Here is a 20,264-nt window from a genome sequence, read left to right on the forward strand (position 1 = left end):
CGTCCATCGTTTCGGAGAAAAAGCGTCCAGCGGAGCAAATGTCGAAGGAAACGAAAAAGTGGAAATAGAAAAGCAGAACGGTAGCGGGAACATCAACGGAGAATTTTCCTTCGCCAGCGAACCTGTTTCCAGCATTTCCCCCTTTCAAACCAGGTGAAAGATCATACGTTGGTGACAATACAACATCCAGGAGAAACATCACAAGAAAACCCCGGAGAATCGGTCAAAAATGGTCAGCTCTCGGCAAGGTTCCGGAGTGTGCAAAATAGCTGCAAATAACTGTGCATGGGGGTAAATATTTGCTGAATAATATATCATTCATGCTGCACGTGACATCAAATGAATAAATTGCATATTCTGGCATGCCTTCGACGGGATTGGGGTTGCTTCTGCAATGGGGATAAATATTCAGTGCTCGGTGTAACGATGGCCACTCGATCGCCCCTAGAGGCGGCACAAATGAAGTGAATTTTATTTAGACCAACAAAATCTCATCGAGGCTCGGTAAGTTAAAATTTATTAAAAATTTCATAAGAAGCCAAACAGACCTATCGTAGAAAGAATTTATATTTTTAACACAACTATAATTTTAATCGTTGTATAAACTATATTTCACAGTAATTTCTCTTTTCCATTGCTTAGAGAAGTGCTTCGACTAACATGTATCGTATTTCTTCAAAGGTGTTAAAAATAGTCTTGAATATGCTTTTCACAACGAGCTCCACTTATCCACCGGGGGATGTTGGGTATTGAAGGATTGTGCCGGTAAGGGAAGAAGAAAGGGCTTCGAAGAATTGAAGGAAATACATCTCATCTTTTGCTATCGATAATTGGATCCGTTTCCTTTCATCGGTGTTTGTTATGGATGAAGCTTTCAACGGTTTGACGTATGTCTTTAGCATAGGTTCATGATTTTGTTCCACAAGATCATTCTTTGTGTGTCGTGGTAAGGGTTGTGTAAAAACTATCAGACATTGCAAATTGTTTAAATAATTACACATAAAGTTATTGCATTTGTGGAACTATTTTAAAATTTTTACTTTTAAAATATCCTTTCTCCGTGCACATTCATACAACATACTTGCTTTATAACATTTAAAACGGAAAATCAATCCACCTGATTTTTAAATTATTTTAAACGATTGGTAATCAATGAATGCTGGGAATCACTTTAACCGCTTTCGTCTCTAATCACTGTAACACACACCGACCAAATGTCTTTTAATTTCTTTTCACCATTTTTTCTCTTCATTTACCCCCAAGCTGATTGTGCCTCCCGGCAACGATTTGGTGTTTAATATACATAAATTTCACCGACAATCTCGTGCCGGAATCGCTTAATTTAAAAAGTTTTCGCTCCACGGTTCGTCTCCGGGTCTGGGCAGGTTTGATTTCGATGGGCCTGTACGCGTTACGAACGTAGGCGAGTCGTTATCAGAAATGGAGAAAGACAACCCACCAACAACAACAAAAAAAAGGGAATCAAAATACGAAAAATGCTCAACAACACAAAACGGTAAGCAAACCTCGCGCACAACACAATGAAGCTGAGGAGCATCCTCCAACTTTACTTGTTTGTTTTTTTTTTTTTGCTATTTGCTTTCGCATACCGAACAAAAGCAAGCGAGAACCGAGGCAGCATGGTAAAACCGAGTTGGTCCGATGGGAAATTTACTTGCACCAACCCGCTACACACAATGTGCGGCCCAATGCGAGAGCGGTGGATAAGAAAATTGTTTTCCCGTTCCTTGACAACGCGATACACGCACATACAAACACACACACACACACACACACGAAGACGGCAGATAGTAAGTCCCCATAGCACTTTGTTTCGACGACGCCAGCCTACGTCTTACCCGCCCGCCGTTTCTGCCCTAAGCTGCTCCGGTGCCGGTTGCGGTCGGTTGTTGACGGTTTTATGAGCTTTTCACCAGCCCCCAAAATGGGGACGGGTTGCGGATTGGACGCGTCAAAGCGCAGTGCAAATCATAAATAAAATTGCCATCCCTCGAATAACATCAAACCCCTTTTTTTCGCTCTCGGGTCGCTATGGAATTGAATCTCGTTTGGTTTCGCTTTTTTTTTTGTTTGGTGCTATCTTTTCCGCTGATGCTTATTTCGATTTTAAGCGACAAGATGAATGCGAAGGCCTGTGATAGCCCCCCGAATGCGGGTTGAGTGTGACTGCACAGTCAAAATTTTATGATCTTTTGTGATGCAGTTATTGGCAGGTTCGTGTCGATGTTATTATACCTAGCAAAACCGTACTGCTACGTTTGTGTGTATGTGATACAATTTTAAATTTCATAAAAGGTAATAAAAGATTCAATGCATTTTCAATATAAGCAATTTAATGCCATCCGTGCAGGAGCAGTACGATTGGAAGTTACAATTTCAGTCCCATTGTTAACATACGTTATAAAGATTTGGAAAAAGCATTACTAAAACTCTGTAATATTTGCAAAAGTAGGGTAATTTTTCAATAAAAGCTTCTCTAAAAAATTTTTTACCATAAAAAATCCAATTTCCATTATACCCCATACATATGCAAAGCCATTTCTTTTTTCTCATTTCATTTGACATTTCAAAAATTTAATTTCCAATCTTTACAATTTCCCAACATCCAAGTAATTGAAACAAAAACCCCTCAGCCAAAAAAAAAGTGGCACAAAATTAATCTCATGAAAAAACGGTTAAATCCTCCATGCTTCGTGAGTGAGCTAGACTTGCGATAGACGTTTGTTTTCTCAACAAATATTTGTCTTGGCACGCTTAAGAATTCACTGTACGATGCTGCGAACGGTGGCGAGAGTTACAGATTCAACTTCGAACTTCACGTCTACGTCACAAACGCACACCCTGCCCGGTCCCGCGCATCGCTACCCGTGCAGCGAGAGCAAGCGACGAAATGCGGTTACAAAGCACAAGACGTTCGAACAATGCGATAGCGGGAAAGTGAATTTCTCGAGGTGGATTTTATAATGTTTTGTTTTTTTTTTTGCCCCACCCCAACTGCAACCCCAGCAGACAAAAGGGAATCGTGGTTCGTTCACTTGGCGCTTCCATTATTTGAGGCAATACTGCCGATGCCGTAGCGTTTGTCTCTAGTGGGCGGCTTAGTGCTCCGCAGGCGTATAAACATATTAGCAGTCAGTTTAGGAAAGCAGATTTAGCAGGCCGAAGCGAATGGAATCAAATGTCAGCCAATTCGGGAACGGCACGGCGGAAGGTGGGATGCCTTTGGGATGCCGTATGCTTCCTGTGTTTCGCTCTCGGATCCTTTTATAACCGGCAACACTCTCGTCGAGTGTTTGTACAGCTGGTTCGACCACGGGATTCCTTATAGTTGGACGGATAGATTTTTCCGGTATAACCCTTAGCAGACTGGAAGCTTCCTTTTTGGGATTCTTGGGATCGATGGAGATATTCTAAGTATACTGAAGAGTGGTCAGAAATCTCATAATAGTATCCACCTCATGCAGATCGAAGCTTAACGATAATTAGAATTCATTACGTTTGTCTTCCAGGATGTTAAAGTCTTGGGTATTGCAGAATTTTGAGAAAATTTAAAAAAACACTCACTCATAATAGAGCGATGGATAAATAAAACATTCTTTTTGAACTTTCTTCAACATTTTTAGTCCAAAAATCTGTTATCAGAAAATTGAACGTTTGTTGTGTGACTATTATTCAAAATGTTGTGTGTTATTCAAAATATTTAAAGAACAAATATCAAGGGTTTGAAAATTGGTTTCAGACGAGGCATATTGAGGTCTAATTTTTTACATTGAATCTGGCATTCGAGTTTACTTATTGCTTTTTAAACATCTTCAAAATATCCATCCTGACCAATGTTGTCCAATATGAGAAATACAATTACACCCACCTTAGTTATATTGTACAACAAATTGTAACAAAAACGACCGAGTTTAAAACAATTACAGTACTACAAAAATGCCGGCACAATAACCTTAAGAGGTCTAGGCCTGCCGTTCCTGGCTTTCTGTGACTTTATTTTCTCGAAGCTAGATAGTCAAGTCCTGCTTGCGAGGGATTGATTCGGTTGAGATTTTGGTCCGATCCGTTCGTGTGAAGCCCGGCGCAAATTTTATAATATTGTCTGTTTGCGTCTAAACGAGCTCAACGATGTATTACAGCAGAAAACAAATGGAAAACGCTCTATAATCGTTTTTCGAGGCAATAATCAAATGTATTTAGAAACCACAAAAGTTCAAATCTAAAGCGGCATTTAATTTAAATTGTATTCAAGTTTGCGTTTATGATCCCATTTTTTTCACTTCCAGGAACTATTTCATTCACTCACAGACAATGGGAATGGGGGAAAACACTTGCCCCATGGAGCGATATGATTTACCAACAAATCACAGAAACGATATCAAACAGCAGGAACCACTGCCACACACCAAACTGTGCGTTACGCAATACGGCGCGGCTGCGGTGCCACGGAACGTGAGGCTAGTGAGCATTGTTAGGGGCAAACCGTATTCCGGTGTCTCGTTTAAACTCTCCATCACGGAATGGTACGTACCCGAAGCGATATTGTTCCTTACCGAACGGATCCGTTTGGCCTTGCAGTACAATCCCGGAACACAAGCGGCGAATGTTCAGCATGCGGTACATCTTGCCAATAAATGTCTTCCGACGATACGTTGGTCGGTACGCCGCAGGATACGCCGTGGCGCAAGACTCCGGTTGTGTTTTCCTCGCTGCGTGGCGTACAGCACATGCGACTTGCGAAGGAAGCCACCGGTGCACTATTTCACATGCAAAGGCAAAACCTACCCCGAAAATGTCACCCGATTACGCCACAGGATTCGGTTCGCGAAACCCTCGAGCAGGAATCCAATAACCGCCAGTCCCGATTTCATCACTTTTGCTGTGGCTGTGCGGGAATGGAGCAGACCCGGTGCAATAGTTTCGATAGCCATCGCAATCGGTTTGGTTTTGTGTTTATTTTTTCGCCCGGGCTGAATAATTCAGCTATGAAACGCTTTTGTTTTGTTCCTGCGTTTCGATTTTCAATACAAAGCGTTGTGCGGAATGAGATTTTGTTTGTTTGCGCCATTCCATTTCATCTGCGACCGGGCGGATTAAGATTATTTTTAGTTTTACATTGTTGGTGGTTCTGCTGGTTTGCATTAATTTTTCATACCACCGGACTGATGCGTATTGGTGGCGTTTTGATGAATTTTGTATAAGTGCTTCATAAAGTTTCCGCTCGTGTGTTGCGTAAGGCAGAACGGAATGTTGTTTTGTTTGTATCGTTTCTTTTTCTTTTATCAACTGTTTTGCATATTCAATGGCTAATCAAAATGAAAATATTTGAGCAATTCTTGTGATGATTTGTACTTTCGTTTGTAATGAAAATTGCTTAACATGTGTTTTATTCACTATCGTATTGCTGAAAATTACTTTTGTGATCTTTCCATTTTCTGGATTATTTCAACTTTCACAAATCTTTGAATCACTTTCTAATTTAATTTGATGTTTGGAAAAATACCCCGAGGAGATAATTTGATATGAAATAAACCCAAAACTACTCAAGTACTCAGAATTCTTAGTCTTCGGGAAGAAAGATTATTAATTTAAAAGGAATTGAAGTTGTAAGTAGAATTTTGTTTTATTAATGATAAACAGTGATTGTAGATTCAATAGCTATCGAAGAGAATACTTAAAGAAGGAAGGGTCATAAAGTTTCACAGCGTAGTTCGCCTTCTAATACAACAAACAAGCTTAATGCATCACGAACGCAAAAGAATATTTTTAAAACATACGACATTTACTTACCACAACTTATCCATAAAATGAGGAAAACCAACAGTAACGATATTCTGCTATTCCACATCCTGTTTTCATATGCCATGATGGTGGTAATGCCGTCACTTCAGTGTAATATTTTTCGTTAAGCTTTTTTTTTCTCCAATCTTTTTCTTCTGCCTGCAAGTGCACCTGATCTAGCTGATCACTATCGATACAATCGTGCCCGTCGGTCGGTCATACGTCATCAAAAGGTTTCGCTTTAACCGGCCACTTTCACAAACTGCCCACAAACTTCCAATCGTTTCCCTCCATCGGCATGACCATTGGCACTGTGCAACATTGTGTGACCATTAGTACTTACTGGCGTGCAGTATTTGGCATGAACACAGGATGCACCGTTTTACACATATTCACTTGCACCCTTGCACGTACATACGCACACATACGTGCACCAGCGCCACAGACACATACAACCACACACACATACACACGCATACACTATATACTGGGGCACATACACACACACGCACACAGAGAGCCTTACAGGCGTTACAGCTTCATTGCACACGACACGGCGTTGTCAGTGTTGGGCAGCCAGCAGCTGCCGAGGAAAGGCTTATGAGAAGTGGTCCATATCCATGCGGACACTGCAAGGGAGTTAAAAACGAGCCAGCTGCACAACCTTTTCAACTGATGTCGCTTTGCATTATTGTGCATAAAAATTGGAACAATAGATTGAAACAATTCTATGGTGTCTGTTTGATCTTTCTACCACGTTTACAAAATCCTTTGCAATTGAAATATTAAAATACAAAACATTTAACGAACTTTTTAAATATCTCGACTCTTAACTACGCGCTTGAACGGATATAAAATAATTATCAGTTCTTGGTTACATTATGCATTCCTACTTCCTTTATCAGTACACCATTGCACACAATGCTCGTTACTTTAAACGTTCCCGCCTAAACAACATTTCACACACATTCTCAAGAACAAGTTTTACCCTGCTGCACTAGGAGTAGGATATGCACTGGCAGTAACTGCAACGTTGCACGGTCTGCACATAAGTGATGCGAACGAGACTTCCCTGCAGTGTGCTATGCCGGCGGAGAGATTTCGTCGATAGCAACGAGCGCGACCACATGGTGTGTGTTTTTTGCGTATTTTTCACTTGTAACCTACCAAAAACTCACCACTACAGCTTCACTGGGTAATCTCTTCCAACGCACGCAGCGGAAACTTTACCAACAAACGGAAGAAAAAACACAAAAACTATTTCCAAAAAATAAAACCAACATCGTTCAGCCTCGCCGTGTACCGACGGGAAGGATTTCGGTGTCCTGCGAATGCTAACCTTCACTTCCGTAGCGGTGGGTGTACCCTCGTTAAGTGGTCGACCTGCCGCAAGCTATTTCCTGGGAGGGTTCGCTGATCACCCTTTTGGGGGTGCGAACCGCATTGCCGCTTGCGGGTACGGTGGTAACCCTGAGCCCGTTTCCCGCGTCCGTTGGCTTGGCAACTGGACTCACTCAAGCCGAGCGCATTTCTTTCCTTTCCCAATCCGAACGACACAACGTTTGCTCCACGACTGAGAGGACCAGTCTGCTTCGGGCAAGCTTTTGGCCCCGACCCGATACACTTCCGCCGGAAAATGGTCACGCAGACACGCGCAAAATTTCCCATTCACCGTATGTATTCCTTTGCCACTGGCTGGGAGAGAATGCAATGCAATGGAGAGAGAAAATAGCGAAGATGGGAGAGCAAGGATTTTGCAATATATTGCATCCGTGATTACGCGGCAACAAATCTACGGAATATTGGAGATAAAATGATACAGGAAGGAGAGAGAGAGAGAAATGTCTCCTCATTATCACCAAGAGCTTTTTCGCTCTCTGCAGCATCCTTAAGAGCTTTTGACTACCGTTTTTGTAGCCGTTACGATGTCAATGAAAAGTGGATTGATTGTTAAAAAAAAAGAATGTATTTTTTTTTTACTAAAACTCACAATAAACCTCATACTATTTCCTTATACTTGTTCAACATTTTAAAAAGGTTTAGGGCGATAAAGTTGTGTATACAATTTCATGCTTGCTGTACGTTTCTTACAACAACTGCAGGACGACATCAGTGTAATTTTACTTTCAGCACCTTCAGCTCTACGGTCGGACATGCTTCCGGCGGTTGGAAGTACCTGTCAGCTGTCAAAACCCGGCGGGGAAAATGAGAGAGCATGCGCATCGAACTTCATACAATGTGTCTCTCTCAACGATATTCCATTTTCTTTCGACGCGAAGCTTTCGAAATGCTCGCCAGCTATCGCTTACATTCTTAAGATTTACTCCTTTGGTAAGGCGATGCACTCCGTTGGAATGCTAAGAAAGATCACCATCGAAGAAAGTTTTTCAAGAGATCGTTTAGAGTGGAATGTTTATGCCTTTCTTATCGATATGTTTTTATTGGTTTATTTGTTCGTATTATATTTCCAACTTTGTTAATATGTTGGTTTGTTCTTAGTTAGTTTTGTTAGTATTAACTGCTGTTAGTATGTAATCTGTTTACTGTTGTACAATTTCTTCTATTCTTTCTTTTATATTTCCAGCCATCGAAACTGATTATTTGCATACATAAATACATCCTTTCAAACACTACTTGTGTACATCTATAGTCTATTTTTCAGACTCTTCTGCGTTCCCCAACACCTAGATCTTTCGTGACTCTTCTACTTTATAACGGTCCCAAGGGATTTCGTATACTGAAGAACTCGATCATTATAGGTCTAGGTCAGGATTCGCTTTATGGACTTTTACGTAGCTGGATAGTAAGTTCTTGTTTCAAAGGTTTCATAACCTTTCTCTTAATTTTACTTCAATTCTCATACATTACTTGATAAAAAGATCATTATGCAACTCTTATAACTCTCAAATGTAATAAAGATTGTATAAAACACACTTAATATTTACTTCCTCAAACATCTCTTAACGTTGCTCTACCACCAAAGTGGAAGCTAAGCAAAAAAACTCCCTAAACACATCGAGTCAAACTAAATATTTCAAACAATATCACACGGGCTAATCGTTTTGGCACTCAATACTATATTTAAATTTAAAATGACATGATGTATAAAAAATGTATGAACTAATTTCCCAAGTGTTTCGCACAAAACACGGCAAGCCTTTCATTAAAGATTACCCAAAACGCACAACCAATCGATTACAGTTTGCCGTGCCGTTTGCCCCACCTGTATGCGCACAAACCTTCTGCCGGGATCTGTAATCCGTACACCGATATTGCTTGATTACGGTTCGAAACGGATATCAAACATTTAGACGCTGCAAGCGAATGAATTGCCGTGAGCACTAATTACTTTTACAAATTGCTTTGCCCAAGGTAATTTGGTGGACGTTGCTCCGGGAATTGGGATCCCATTTCAGCCGGAGAAAATATTTAAACATTTCCTTTTATGTTGTAGTTAGCAGCAAATGAGTGCAACATTGTAAATGTAGCTGAAGTTTAATCAAAAATGGTCATACACCAGCCAGTGCTGTGCTTTTCCCGGAACGGAGCAAATTCTTCACACAAATATGAACAATAAACCCAAAGCAAACGTTCTAACACTTACCAACCATACCAAACACCAGGAAAAGCCATATGTTGCATGAAGTTTTCCCGACCGTGGGTGTACATTTTGTGAGGATTAAAATGTTAACCAAGTTCAATCGCCCGGAAACACAACCAATGGCCGTGACAAGAACCAAAACACCTAACCGCAACGCTAGACACCTTCCCACAGCGCAGGAGATGCAAATAATTTACCTTTGATGCAACAGCACACCGCTCTCGCACACGGTTCCAGGCAACGTATGATCCCACATATAAACAGCTCCCAGAAGTAGCTGTACATCCGACGGGCGTCCCTGTTAAGACCGGATGCTGATCTTGAAGCAATTAAAACTTTCTCTTTTTCCAAAAATTGCCGTACCCGGTCGAGGCGTCCTTTCCCACCTGAAAACGGTTCCAGTTCCAGTCTGGGCGTGTGCCCGATGCACACCGTGTAAGGTGGGTGGGAGGTGCGGGAGCACCGATGGGGGACGTAAATGGTGGGGAGGGTTCTGGAGCATTTCGCACCTAACTTTCACTTTGCCGCATCACATTTCAGAGCTTCGCGCTCGATTGGATGTCTAGCGTTAGTTCGAGAACATCTGTTGCTATTAAAAATACTTATGCTTAGCATACTTTCGAACTTTGCTCGGTTTCATTCCAGGGAAAAAAGGGGACTGAACTTTATGTACGGAACCCTGCTCCTGTCACGATGGCTGGGCTGCCTGAAAGATATTACTTTCCGTTAAATATCCACCCCGGCAATGTGTGGGTGCTTCTGGGCGGTTGGACTTTGCTCAAAACGTGTCCTAGCGGCGTGCCCCATCGGAGCAGCTGTTGACGATTGCCGACAAACCGGCAGACCGTCCGATGTTTACCTTTAGCCAAAATTAATATTCACCTTTTCCAGCTAAATGAGAAGCTTTACTCGTGCGAAAAGGGTAGCTTTTTGTTTTAACCCATACAACATACAAGCACGAACACTAACACAAACACACACAGGAAACCATAAATTGGGGACGAACGATGAAGGTGTGTTGAATAAGCCAGGACTCAATGTAAAGTAGGAAAAAGCAGTCAACGATCGGAATGTCACTTTGCCTGCAAGTGCCTACTTAACATCCACCGGGAATGTATGACCACCACCACCATCACCGATACTGCTGCACGCTTCCGCAAACCGCAACTGACGTGCTGCCTGTCACGGATGGTAACGTTTTATACTGACAAATTCCCAACCGAGTCGGGCGGGATCGAGGGAAAAGGCAGGAAAACCAGCAAGGAATTTCGATTATCGGTTTGCTTATCGGTTACGGGTTGCTCAAGATTGTATTTGATCGATGATAGCACTATGTAGAAGTGTCACGGAAGATGTGTTGAGTTTGGTGTTCAACACTGACTATCACCAGCAGACACCCATACAATGGGCCAACACATGACACTATCTTGCCAATTATTTACCTACGGCAACTTTTACCACCGACCGTGAATGAATCATGGTGCTCTACCACCATGCCGCACGATCAGCTTATCTCACGGATGCGACAGCAAGCAGGATCATGCTGGGTAAGCAGCGAGAGTGAATCAATTGTCTTCACAGGCGCGCTACGCTGTGCGCTTTTCGGTTGAGCAAAGAAAACATTTCTATGCTTCAGCTACGGCTCGTGTGTGGTGCATGGGATGCACAAGAATTAACATTTCCAGACCATAAATTATCAGCAAAATACTCGCGCGAGTGCCTTTTTTGTTGTAGGAATTGCTGTAGCGCAACGAGAACGGAAACACTACCAGGACGATGCAGTGTGACAAAAAATCTTTCTTATTTTTTACACTAGTTTTTGTTCTAAAACTCATTTGAAATGTGAACCAAGGGACAAAAAAAGGGAACGATATTGTAAATATATCACTCTGGTCACGGTGTTACACAAACGAAAACGTAGAATTTTCACCGAATCTTGAGCTATGTCTCATTGTTTTCTTATTACGCTTTAAATAGTTTGACCTTTTATTCAAATTTCAAAGTACAATTTGAGCTAATATATCAAAGTCCAATATCATCCTGGTTTTCAAGATAAGTTTTAAGTCTGAAGTCTTAAATTGTAAGTGTGTTACAAAGATTCAATACTATTTCGTCAACATTGTTAATATATACTCAGGATGTATGCTTCTAAATCACTGAGTTTACTCAATCATTTCCTGAAGTCTCTAGCTTGAATTTCCAATCCTTCATCTTTTATGCTTCTTTTTAACACTTTCTAGATTAAGATTTTTAGACATTAGAATCATACAACTACATAATATTGTTTAATGGTCAAGTGCTATAACCCAACAAGAGTTAGTGGACTATGAATGTCTTTGAATGTCTCCAAATATCCGAAATTAAAATTCGTTTTTCCGCCTGCGCTCGTACGGAATGCAATAAGATATTCAACAACACAACAGATTTTGGATCCCGTTTTTGCCAAACAGATGGTGGGCGACGACAAATACGATTGATGTCGCATCAGAAGCAGCCCGAGTTGCAGGCCTGTGCTGTTGCAAACAAATGTCAATTCCAATTTCAGAGTTTACTCGTACCACAATACTCCGTTCGGTAGGAGTTTTGCTGTACCATCCTTTTATGAGTTCGGTACATGAACTATGCTGGAGAAAGTTTTCCCGCTTACCATTAACCACAATTTGGTAGCATTGTACACACTGACAGATTACTGCCACTCACGAATGGAAATAGCTTCATCGTAGCGCGGTCATTGCTTTCCGACTACTCCACGCTACACGTTGGATGATATCCAAACGGCACCAACTCCACATTAACCAAATCTTGTAAATATTCTGCTATCGCATCAATACATGCAGCTCCAAAACTTTGAATCACGCGATGATACTTCATGTTCTACCGTTGGTGCAATTCGTTCAGCGCGTTATCATTGCATCGACGCACCAGTGACAACATCTCTCGCTAGCGGAAGAAGCATCTTTCTCGCTGCATCCAGCACGTACCCCGAACCGAACGCGTGAGTCATCTTCCATCGGCAAACAAGCGAACAAAAACGACTGCCAAAGGAAAGCGGACGATGATAAGTGATAGGGAAACATAGACGAGCTACGAAAATAAGCATCGCATCTTTTGCGTCTCCCGTTCCTGTCAAATTCAATTTGTCGCGTCATCGTTGACGTTATCGCCACCGTCTTCGCTTCGTCCGCCCGATGAAAGAAATGCAATTTCCCTTGTCAAATTGATTTTTGTGCTTTCATTCGGAATTGCAGCGGACTTTTGCGTCTGTCTGTCTGCTCGGTTTGCCTTTCGGTACTTCGGATGCTGCTTTTTTTTTTTTTTGAAGGGGAAGGCCGCTACATTTCCGGTACCGGGCGTTCGGTGCTTATCCTTGGTTTCCGTCTACTTCCGCGCTAGTTGCTTTCACGGATGCGCTTCGTTGCACCGACGCTGCACCCGGGGCACACTACTTGTACGAGAAATACACGCCAGCCAAAAAAAAAACACCCCGGCTGCCTTACAACAGGCGAAAAGACGAAATACATAACCGGCAGAACACACAACGCCGGGCCAAAAGAAATATGCCATGATCAGGGAAACTTTCTCCTGCCCGTTGCACTTTGCTTCGTTAAAAAGCGTAATCGATTTTCAGTATCTCACTTTCCGCAGCCACTGACACCCTTTTTTTTCGCGTCTCATCCCACCGGGCATTGGAGGCAAAAAACTAAAAATACAGAAGAAAGTTGAATAATTTTTGTCGTTAAGATATACTTATCATTATCAACAAGATTGTTGCAACCCAAGAACCGCCCGGTGTGGAGTTCTTTTTCGTAGCGCAAAAAGAGGGCGAAAAGTTTTTCAACGAGATGAATTTTTAAAACTTCTTTATGAGCTGCCTGAATGCAAAGGGAGCTCTATTACATCACTCTATTTGCAGCCAGGTATTTGAATGTACCAAGTAAAGAGACCTCCGGTTCATTCTATAGTTGTTGAAAAAGGCTGCAATGGTGTAAGCATATTCATACAATAAAGTAGACTATTTTCAATGTTTACAACAGTTTCAATGTCTACTGCTTTTGTATTTGTGTTGATGTATTTTGCTTACATAAATGAAGAAATAATATTTAAACATTGTTATATCTGTTTTTTGTTTAAATTCACAGTAAAAATAATGCGATTTAATTGTTAATAATTCTTTACGTTTTTCAATTACCGATTTATTCAAGTGTTAGAATATAACGTGAAAATGTTTGTTAAAATGAATGTATGTGTAGATTATTTATTCATCTTAATGACTCAATTTGTTAGACGATTATCTCCTCTCCAGGCTAGCAAGCTTCCAGATTTTAGTACCAATTCTGAAAGTGTATTGAATTAAGTTTGTTGGTGAAATTTTATTCAAACAATTATAGGTCCTGAAATAGTACAAAATAGTGCTTACAGAAATTGAAACAAAATATGTGTTTTTGTTTACAATTTCATTTATTATACCTTGTAACAAGTTCATTAAATTCAGACGTGCCATTCAACAGCGACCGAATCGACGAAATACCCGCTCTGAAGCAATTCATTATCAGAGTAAAATCATCAGTTAAACATTCAATTGACCTCAATGTAGCTGATCGTGTTCGCGCTCATTCCGTTCGCTAATCCCTGCTCAGCAAACACGGCGAAAACTACTACCAAACATTACTTCGCTCGCTTCGCACCAAACAAAAAAAAACTGTGATATTCTTTTTGGCCACCGTAATCCACCATCGACCCATATCCCTACATCACACATTCGACAAACAAAATCTTCACCAGCGAAACAATTTTGAAGTACGGCAAGTGCAAAACAAGGCGCACATACACAACGGAACGGAAGAAAAAAAAATCAATAAAACACCCTCGAAAATGACGAACCCGTTGCACTTGAAACGTAAAAACAAAACAAAAGCCCGCTCGTGGTATGTACCGTCCGTGGCGAATGGCATAAGAGTCGTTGAGACTTCCACCCGGTCTCCCGTCCTCACCCTTGCACCTCTGTGCACGAAACGATACCGCTCGGGAGCGCTCCGAGGAACCGTTTCGAATTCGGCGCTGGAATTAAAAATGCAACCGGCCGCAGCTCGGAACGGAACGAGCTAAAAAGAAGTAATTCGAAAAATACATCCCCACCCGGAACGGGGCGCAGCATAATGAAAATGAAAGAACCGAACCCGGGGTTGGAGAGGGTTGGAATGTGACTCCACTGTTAATGCTTTCATCACCGTGCGAGACATGTCGATGAAATTTGAAACCTGGCAAAAGGGGTGCCCCCGTGAACAGCGCGGCATAATGCAAGGAACTGTGCAAAAAGGAAAAGTATTTACCAAGCAGCAGCAAAAGTGTACGCTTTTCATCGCTTTCCGATTTGCTTCTGCAGCGTTTTGGCATTCTTCTCTTCCTCTCTCTCTCTCTCACACACACTATTGCGAAATGCAACGAGACGGTATGTAAATATGGATACAGTGTTGCCCTAACACCCACACAACTTTGTTCTTTGGTCGGGGACAAGTAAATGAGGGGCATTTTTTGTTTCTTTCAAAGGACATGAATAATTTTTGTTTTGCTGTCAAACACGGCCACAGTTTGTCTGATGCGAAGGAAATACTCTTCGACCATGGCGTACCATTACCCGCAAAACCCGCGCACACATGGATGGAGCAGCCTGGTGCTCCCGGTGCAGGAAATGCCGGTTGCATCTATGGCAGTGTTGTCTTGCCGCTTTTTTTTTTGTCTTCCCCGCTAGCTTGCAACATTCTTCGCAGTGTCTGCATCAACACAAACACATGCTGCGGGTGTGGTAGAATTCTCGAGTAATTATACCCCCCTTTTTGGGGAAGTGGTTAAAGAAGCTGAAGCACAGAAAGAAAGGGAAAACACATAAGCACCCACCTTGAGAACCGTTCCCGAGGTGGGGGTGACTCCCGCCAGCAATGATGATGAAAAGCGAACACCCTTGGTTCCGCAAGCATTCGGAGACGGGAACGGGGTTTGGAATTAGTGTAATGCGCAGCATAATGATTCCCGAAAGGGCGTTGTTTTATAGTGCTTTTAAGAATAATTTGCGAAATAAAAAAAATTTTAACTTCATCTTAAAAAATGTGTACTATTTTTTCTTTTTGGATTCATACTCCAGGCGGTTGTGTTGAAGTCGTGTTGAAAGTTGCTTGTATTATTTATAAACAGACAGTCCCCGAGATACGCGGTTCCTCTTATACGCGGATTCGAAGATACGCGATTTTGGGAAATTTGGCAGATGAGCTAGTTTATAGCACAAAATCTAACGATAATCTAAAAATTTTGGTCTCAAATTCTTTTTTTGTCGTATAAAACCTTTCTTTCTAACTTATTTTAATATAATCTTTCTAAAAATCGCATGATTTGGTGAATAAATTTGACTTATGATAAATGAATGAATAAATTTGACATTTGACTTACGCAGGATTTTTCCCGGGTTGTAGCGGACCACTTTAATAGCGTATCTCGGGGACTGCCTGCACTTTTGCCACAATTTTGTTTATCGCAAGCCACTATCACACGCATTATCATCGCCCGAACCAAGATTTCATCCAGTGCGCTATCACTGTCAGAAAACATAATCCGTCCACCACAGTAAGTACCCAGCGGATCGCAATCCCCCATCGGATGGACGGATGCAGCCATGCGGTGCGCAGATACGTCCGCAAAATAGCGCGTGTCAATGATTTCCGTGAAAGGGAATACCGTCGAGAAAACGGGAGCAAAAATTTGCAAGAAAAACGCGAAATGAAAACGTATCTACATTCGCTGACATGCTGTCAAGAAGGTACGACGACGACGACGACGACGACGTCGACGACAAACAACGCGTAAGGGTTTTGGGTTGTTTTGCATTTTGTGCGGTCGTTAGCACTGCGTGTGACAAAAACCTCCATATCCCCAGCCCCCAGGATAGACGAATGCGAGTGAGCGAGCCAGCACCGAAAAACTCTTCAACAAACCGAAAGACTTTTAAGGGCTCTTGAAAAACGAACAGCGACTAGAGACAGCCAACAACAGCCCTCTTTCGGTCCAATAATGCGTTCGGAGCGTTGTGGTGCTCTTGTGTCCTTTCGGAGCAAACGTAGCGTTGAGGCATGGAGCACTCGGGGAGGGGGGACGCACATGGACGTCGATACACGTGACAGTTGGTTCCCTGTTTCGGTTCCGACCGGTCGCATAACACTCGGGAGTGGCCACTCAATGCTACCAAAACCATCGCACCATTTTGAAGGGGTTAGAGCAGGCGACAAATGCTTACAAAACCCAGCATTACATGTTTGTTTTGCTTCCGTTTGCGCTGCTTGCGCCATTTTTTGAAGTGATACTCACACGTTTTAAAACGTATTTAATTCGTATGTGTTAACTGTCAGCCTTTATAGATTACAATTTTGTTATGTGCTTTACTAGCGGAATTTTCTGTAGTTTTATGAATAAAAGTCATAAAAGTACAAATATTGTCCTATTAATAACGATTTATTTGTTTTTCAATTGAATTTTGCTTATACAATTTACTGGTATTGGTTTAATTCTTACAACAACTGCACTGCAGATCAAATGTGATCACGATATTTAGTTATCTGCTTGCTGCAGATCACACAGCCTTAGAATCAGTGACTACTGGATCAAGTTTTTAATCTCTGTCCCTAATTTCCTCAAGTAATCTTTTTCTTTTTTTAGGGACCTTTTAGGGAGGGAGATGTCCTTGACATTAGTTACCTATAATATCATAGCATACTACGGCGTTTGAGAGTATAAAGAATATCTAGGCTTATGGAAGTTACCTCGTATATTCTGTCACTTCTTTATAGAGATTTCCCTACCACAGTTAGTTTGAATGAAGAGTTCCTAAAAATCCCCTGGCTTCGTGTTCTCATATGCCATCTGAACAGCTATGCATCTCGTATTCCTCGGTACTACAATTAGGAATTCTGAAGCTGAGCAATTATGCAAGGAAAATTAGCACACACTTTTCTTTTCTTTGAATTTGACATCCTAAAAACCCTTGTGGTGTCTATTGACTTTTCAGCTCGCAAGAACACTTTTCAATGATGATATCGTAATTTAGGATCTGATTGTGAATGTGATCCTTAGATTGCAGTAAAAGCTTGAGGTTTGATTTGTTCACTTATTTATACTTCACTTATCATGTTTCCTTTTTTGCTTATTGCTTAAATTTCCCATCTTTAGCGTTTGTAAGAAACAACCCTTGGGTGCATAGTACGATGCAGTCCTTAAATTTATCTCGTAAAAGAAAACTGTTTTACCATTTCCGCTTTTCCTGATTTGATTGTGACCTATTCATCAAACTGGAAATCGTTTTGTCGTGTACTTTTTTTGTGTGTGTGTGCAAATTTTGAGAAAGAAAAACACGAAACTATGCAACAGTGTGAGAAAATCATTCGTACATACATTTGATTGTGTTTCAGGTGTTGTGTACTGATTGCGCCATCAACTTTCCCATCCAACCGGCAGAAATTCTTTCGAAAGGCAACAGGGGAATCATGGTTTCCCTTACACAGCCACTTACAACCAGCCAGCGCCCCCCGATCGATGGGCACCGGTAAGCGAAACGCACGTCGAAACGGGCGTAGCTGAAAACATACCTGAAGACGTGCGACTTCCGACGTGTCCGGACGCAAGCTACGGCGGTGAACAACAACAGCAATCCTCACGTCACGAAGCTGTCGGTACCGGTGTCTTCCCCGGGCTGGCACTACACTAGGTACATTGCATTATTACGGTCGCGATACGTGTAATGTAAATTTATGAGATAACGAGATGAGGGTCGCTCGGTGCCCCATTTGAGAGAAGAATGCCGTTAATCAACATTTTCACGTACTGACAAAGTGACAACGGAAACGGGGGGTCCCTGACGCGGAGCATGAATCCAATTTCAGACCCCCCGATCCCCCGACACACATCCACACAAACGTCAGGTGATGGATTTCAATACGTTTGACAATTACGTCCTGTTGATGTTGTAGAGTTTGCTATCCTTTTTCAGGTTGTTCTTCCCCTGTAAACCTGCAACTGAGCACTAGCCGTTTGAAATTTTTTACTATGCAGTTTGAATCTAACTTTATCAGTCCTTTTCTTCCTGTGTATTTTTCAACAAATAACAACTCTTTTTTCTTGAAAATTTTCCACTTTTATTACTGTTTTCTTTTTATAGAAAATTTATTTAAAGAATTTTATTTTAATGTCGTTTTATTAAAAGTTTTTTATACAATTTTTTCTTGCTTTCAATTTAATACCTTGCGAATAATTCATTGTCGGTAGCACTTGGTATTGCAAAATGTGCCCCAAAACGTGCCTGGCGGTTCCGGTCGCGGTTAGGACTTAAGCCAGCCTCGTCAAATACGGTTTTGCTTTTGCTGCGGCAAACCAATTCTCATATTTGCATGCGTTTTTCCCAGGCACCGATCGCCGGCACTGCGGATGCTACCGCGAAATGCATGCGAACACCGGGTGCAAATTTTAATCAATAATTTCATTCGAAACGGTTCTTCTTTTTTTTTTGGTCCACCTTCGCTTTTCGCCGCTGGTTGCGTGAACCGCAAAAATCAACACCCCCTGAACGCGACCGTACATGTCACGGCACGGTCTAGATCAGAGGCACCACCAGAGGTGGGGTTTTTGCTGACAGGGATCGTGCACCTTTATCCCGGGATCGTTTTCCACGCAAAACACACACACACCACTGCCCCGAAAACGGCACGGAAAGCCATGTGCACCTGCAAAACCATTGTTCCGGTGCTTGATAGAATGACCGATGTAGATGACATTGAACGGTGGTAGCAGAATGCGGCTCACGAACACTTTCCGGTTGCATGGAGATGCATCCCGCTGCATATGCAGGCAGCTTGAAGTAGGCCCCAAAAACCCGATCAAACGTTGACCATACCCGGCACCCCGGCACGTCCCTTGCCTCGTGCAATTAGTGCAGCGGTGGAACATAGAGCCTGCCCGGACGGCGGTGGGTACAACGCTGCAGCTCGTTTGGCCGATTCTCGGGACATTATTATTAGGTCGATGCGTCTCCATCTGGTCTCCGCACGGGGCCCTCTGCGTACCGATTGCGTCTTCGGTATCGATTGAATTGCATTGCACACACACACACACGGAGCTCACCTGCACACTGGGCACATCGTTTTATGAATGGCACACCGGTTCGCATGATAAAAGCTATGAACAATGCCTGCACAACCTCATCCAAAGACCGGGCTGGTCACAAGATTAGAATTGCCCGTGTGCCGGGTACGGTCAATTCATAGAAAAGCAAACAGAATCCTTACCAGGCCCAGGTGGTTCGTGGTTCCCCCCTTTTTGACATGAAATATCTAACCTAGGCAGCATCTTGCACCTTCGGCCGACATTTTACAGCATCCCGATTCCCTTGCTTTCACTGATGCTTTTGCTGCAAGGGCAAATGGCCATGCAATGGCGATGGCACGCTCAATAGAGCCATGTTAAGGTTTTGTGTTGTGTTTGCAGAATTTCCATTTCTGACATATTGAATTGATCTTGTCGTTTCTACCACTGCTCGATAATTCATGCCCTTTGTTCGTGCTTTTTTTTTGTTTTGCATTTTCCCATATCCGAACGTGGTCACTCCGAATCGTGCTTTTATGCTCAATTTAATCTCAATTTTGACATCATCCAGTTCCATCGGAGAACTGGAAAAAGTGGGCGTCAAAGTTTTACGGCTTGCATTGTATTGGATTAGGATTTATGATGATATGCTTTGAAGTGATTTGAAAGGTTTTGAAATGTTTATGAAACTTATTGGCGAATGAGAGGTTCACTAGTAGGCGTCGACGAACTTCAAGATCAACCG

At 42.1% G+C, this 20,264-nt stretch overlaps 1 protein-coding gene across 1 annotated transcript in view; it reads right to left on the reverse strand.

Moving 5' to 3' along the window:
- The window catches only part of LOC128301937 (cell adhesion molecule Dscam2), an 88,028-nt gene extending 80,698 nt beyond the window's left edge, over positions 1-7,330 (reverse strand). The window contains exons 1-2 of the mRNA XM_053038618.1: positions 7,142-7,330; positions 5,812-6,431 (exon numbers count right to left, since the gene is read on the reverse strand). Of these exons, the coding sequence (XP_052894578.1) occupies positions 5,812-5,887 (76 nt within the window). The 5' untranslated portion in view covers positions 5,888-6,431; positions 7,142-7,330. The remainder of the gene's footprint in view (positions 1-5,811; positions 6,432-7,141) is intronic.
- Positions 7,331-20,264: the final 12,934 nt, after the last annotated feature.

The sequence above is a fragment of the Anopheles moucheti genome, chromosome 3, assembly GCF_943734755.1.
Source record: "Anopheles moucheti chromosome 3, idAnoMoucSN_F20_07, whole genome shotgun sequence".
In the NCBI taxonomy this organism is placed as follows: domain Eukaryota; kingdom Metazoa; phylum Arthropoda; class Insecta; order Diptera; family Culicidae; genus Anopheles; species Anopheles moucheti.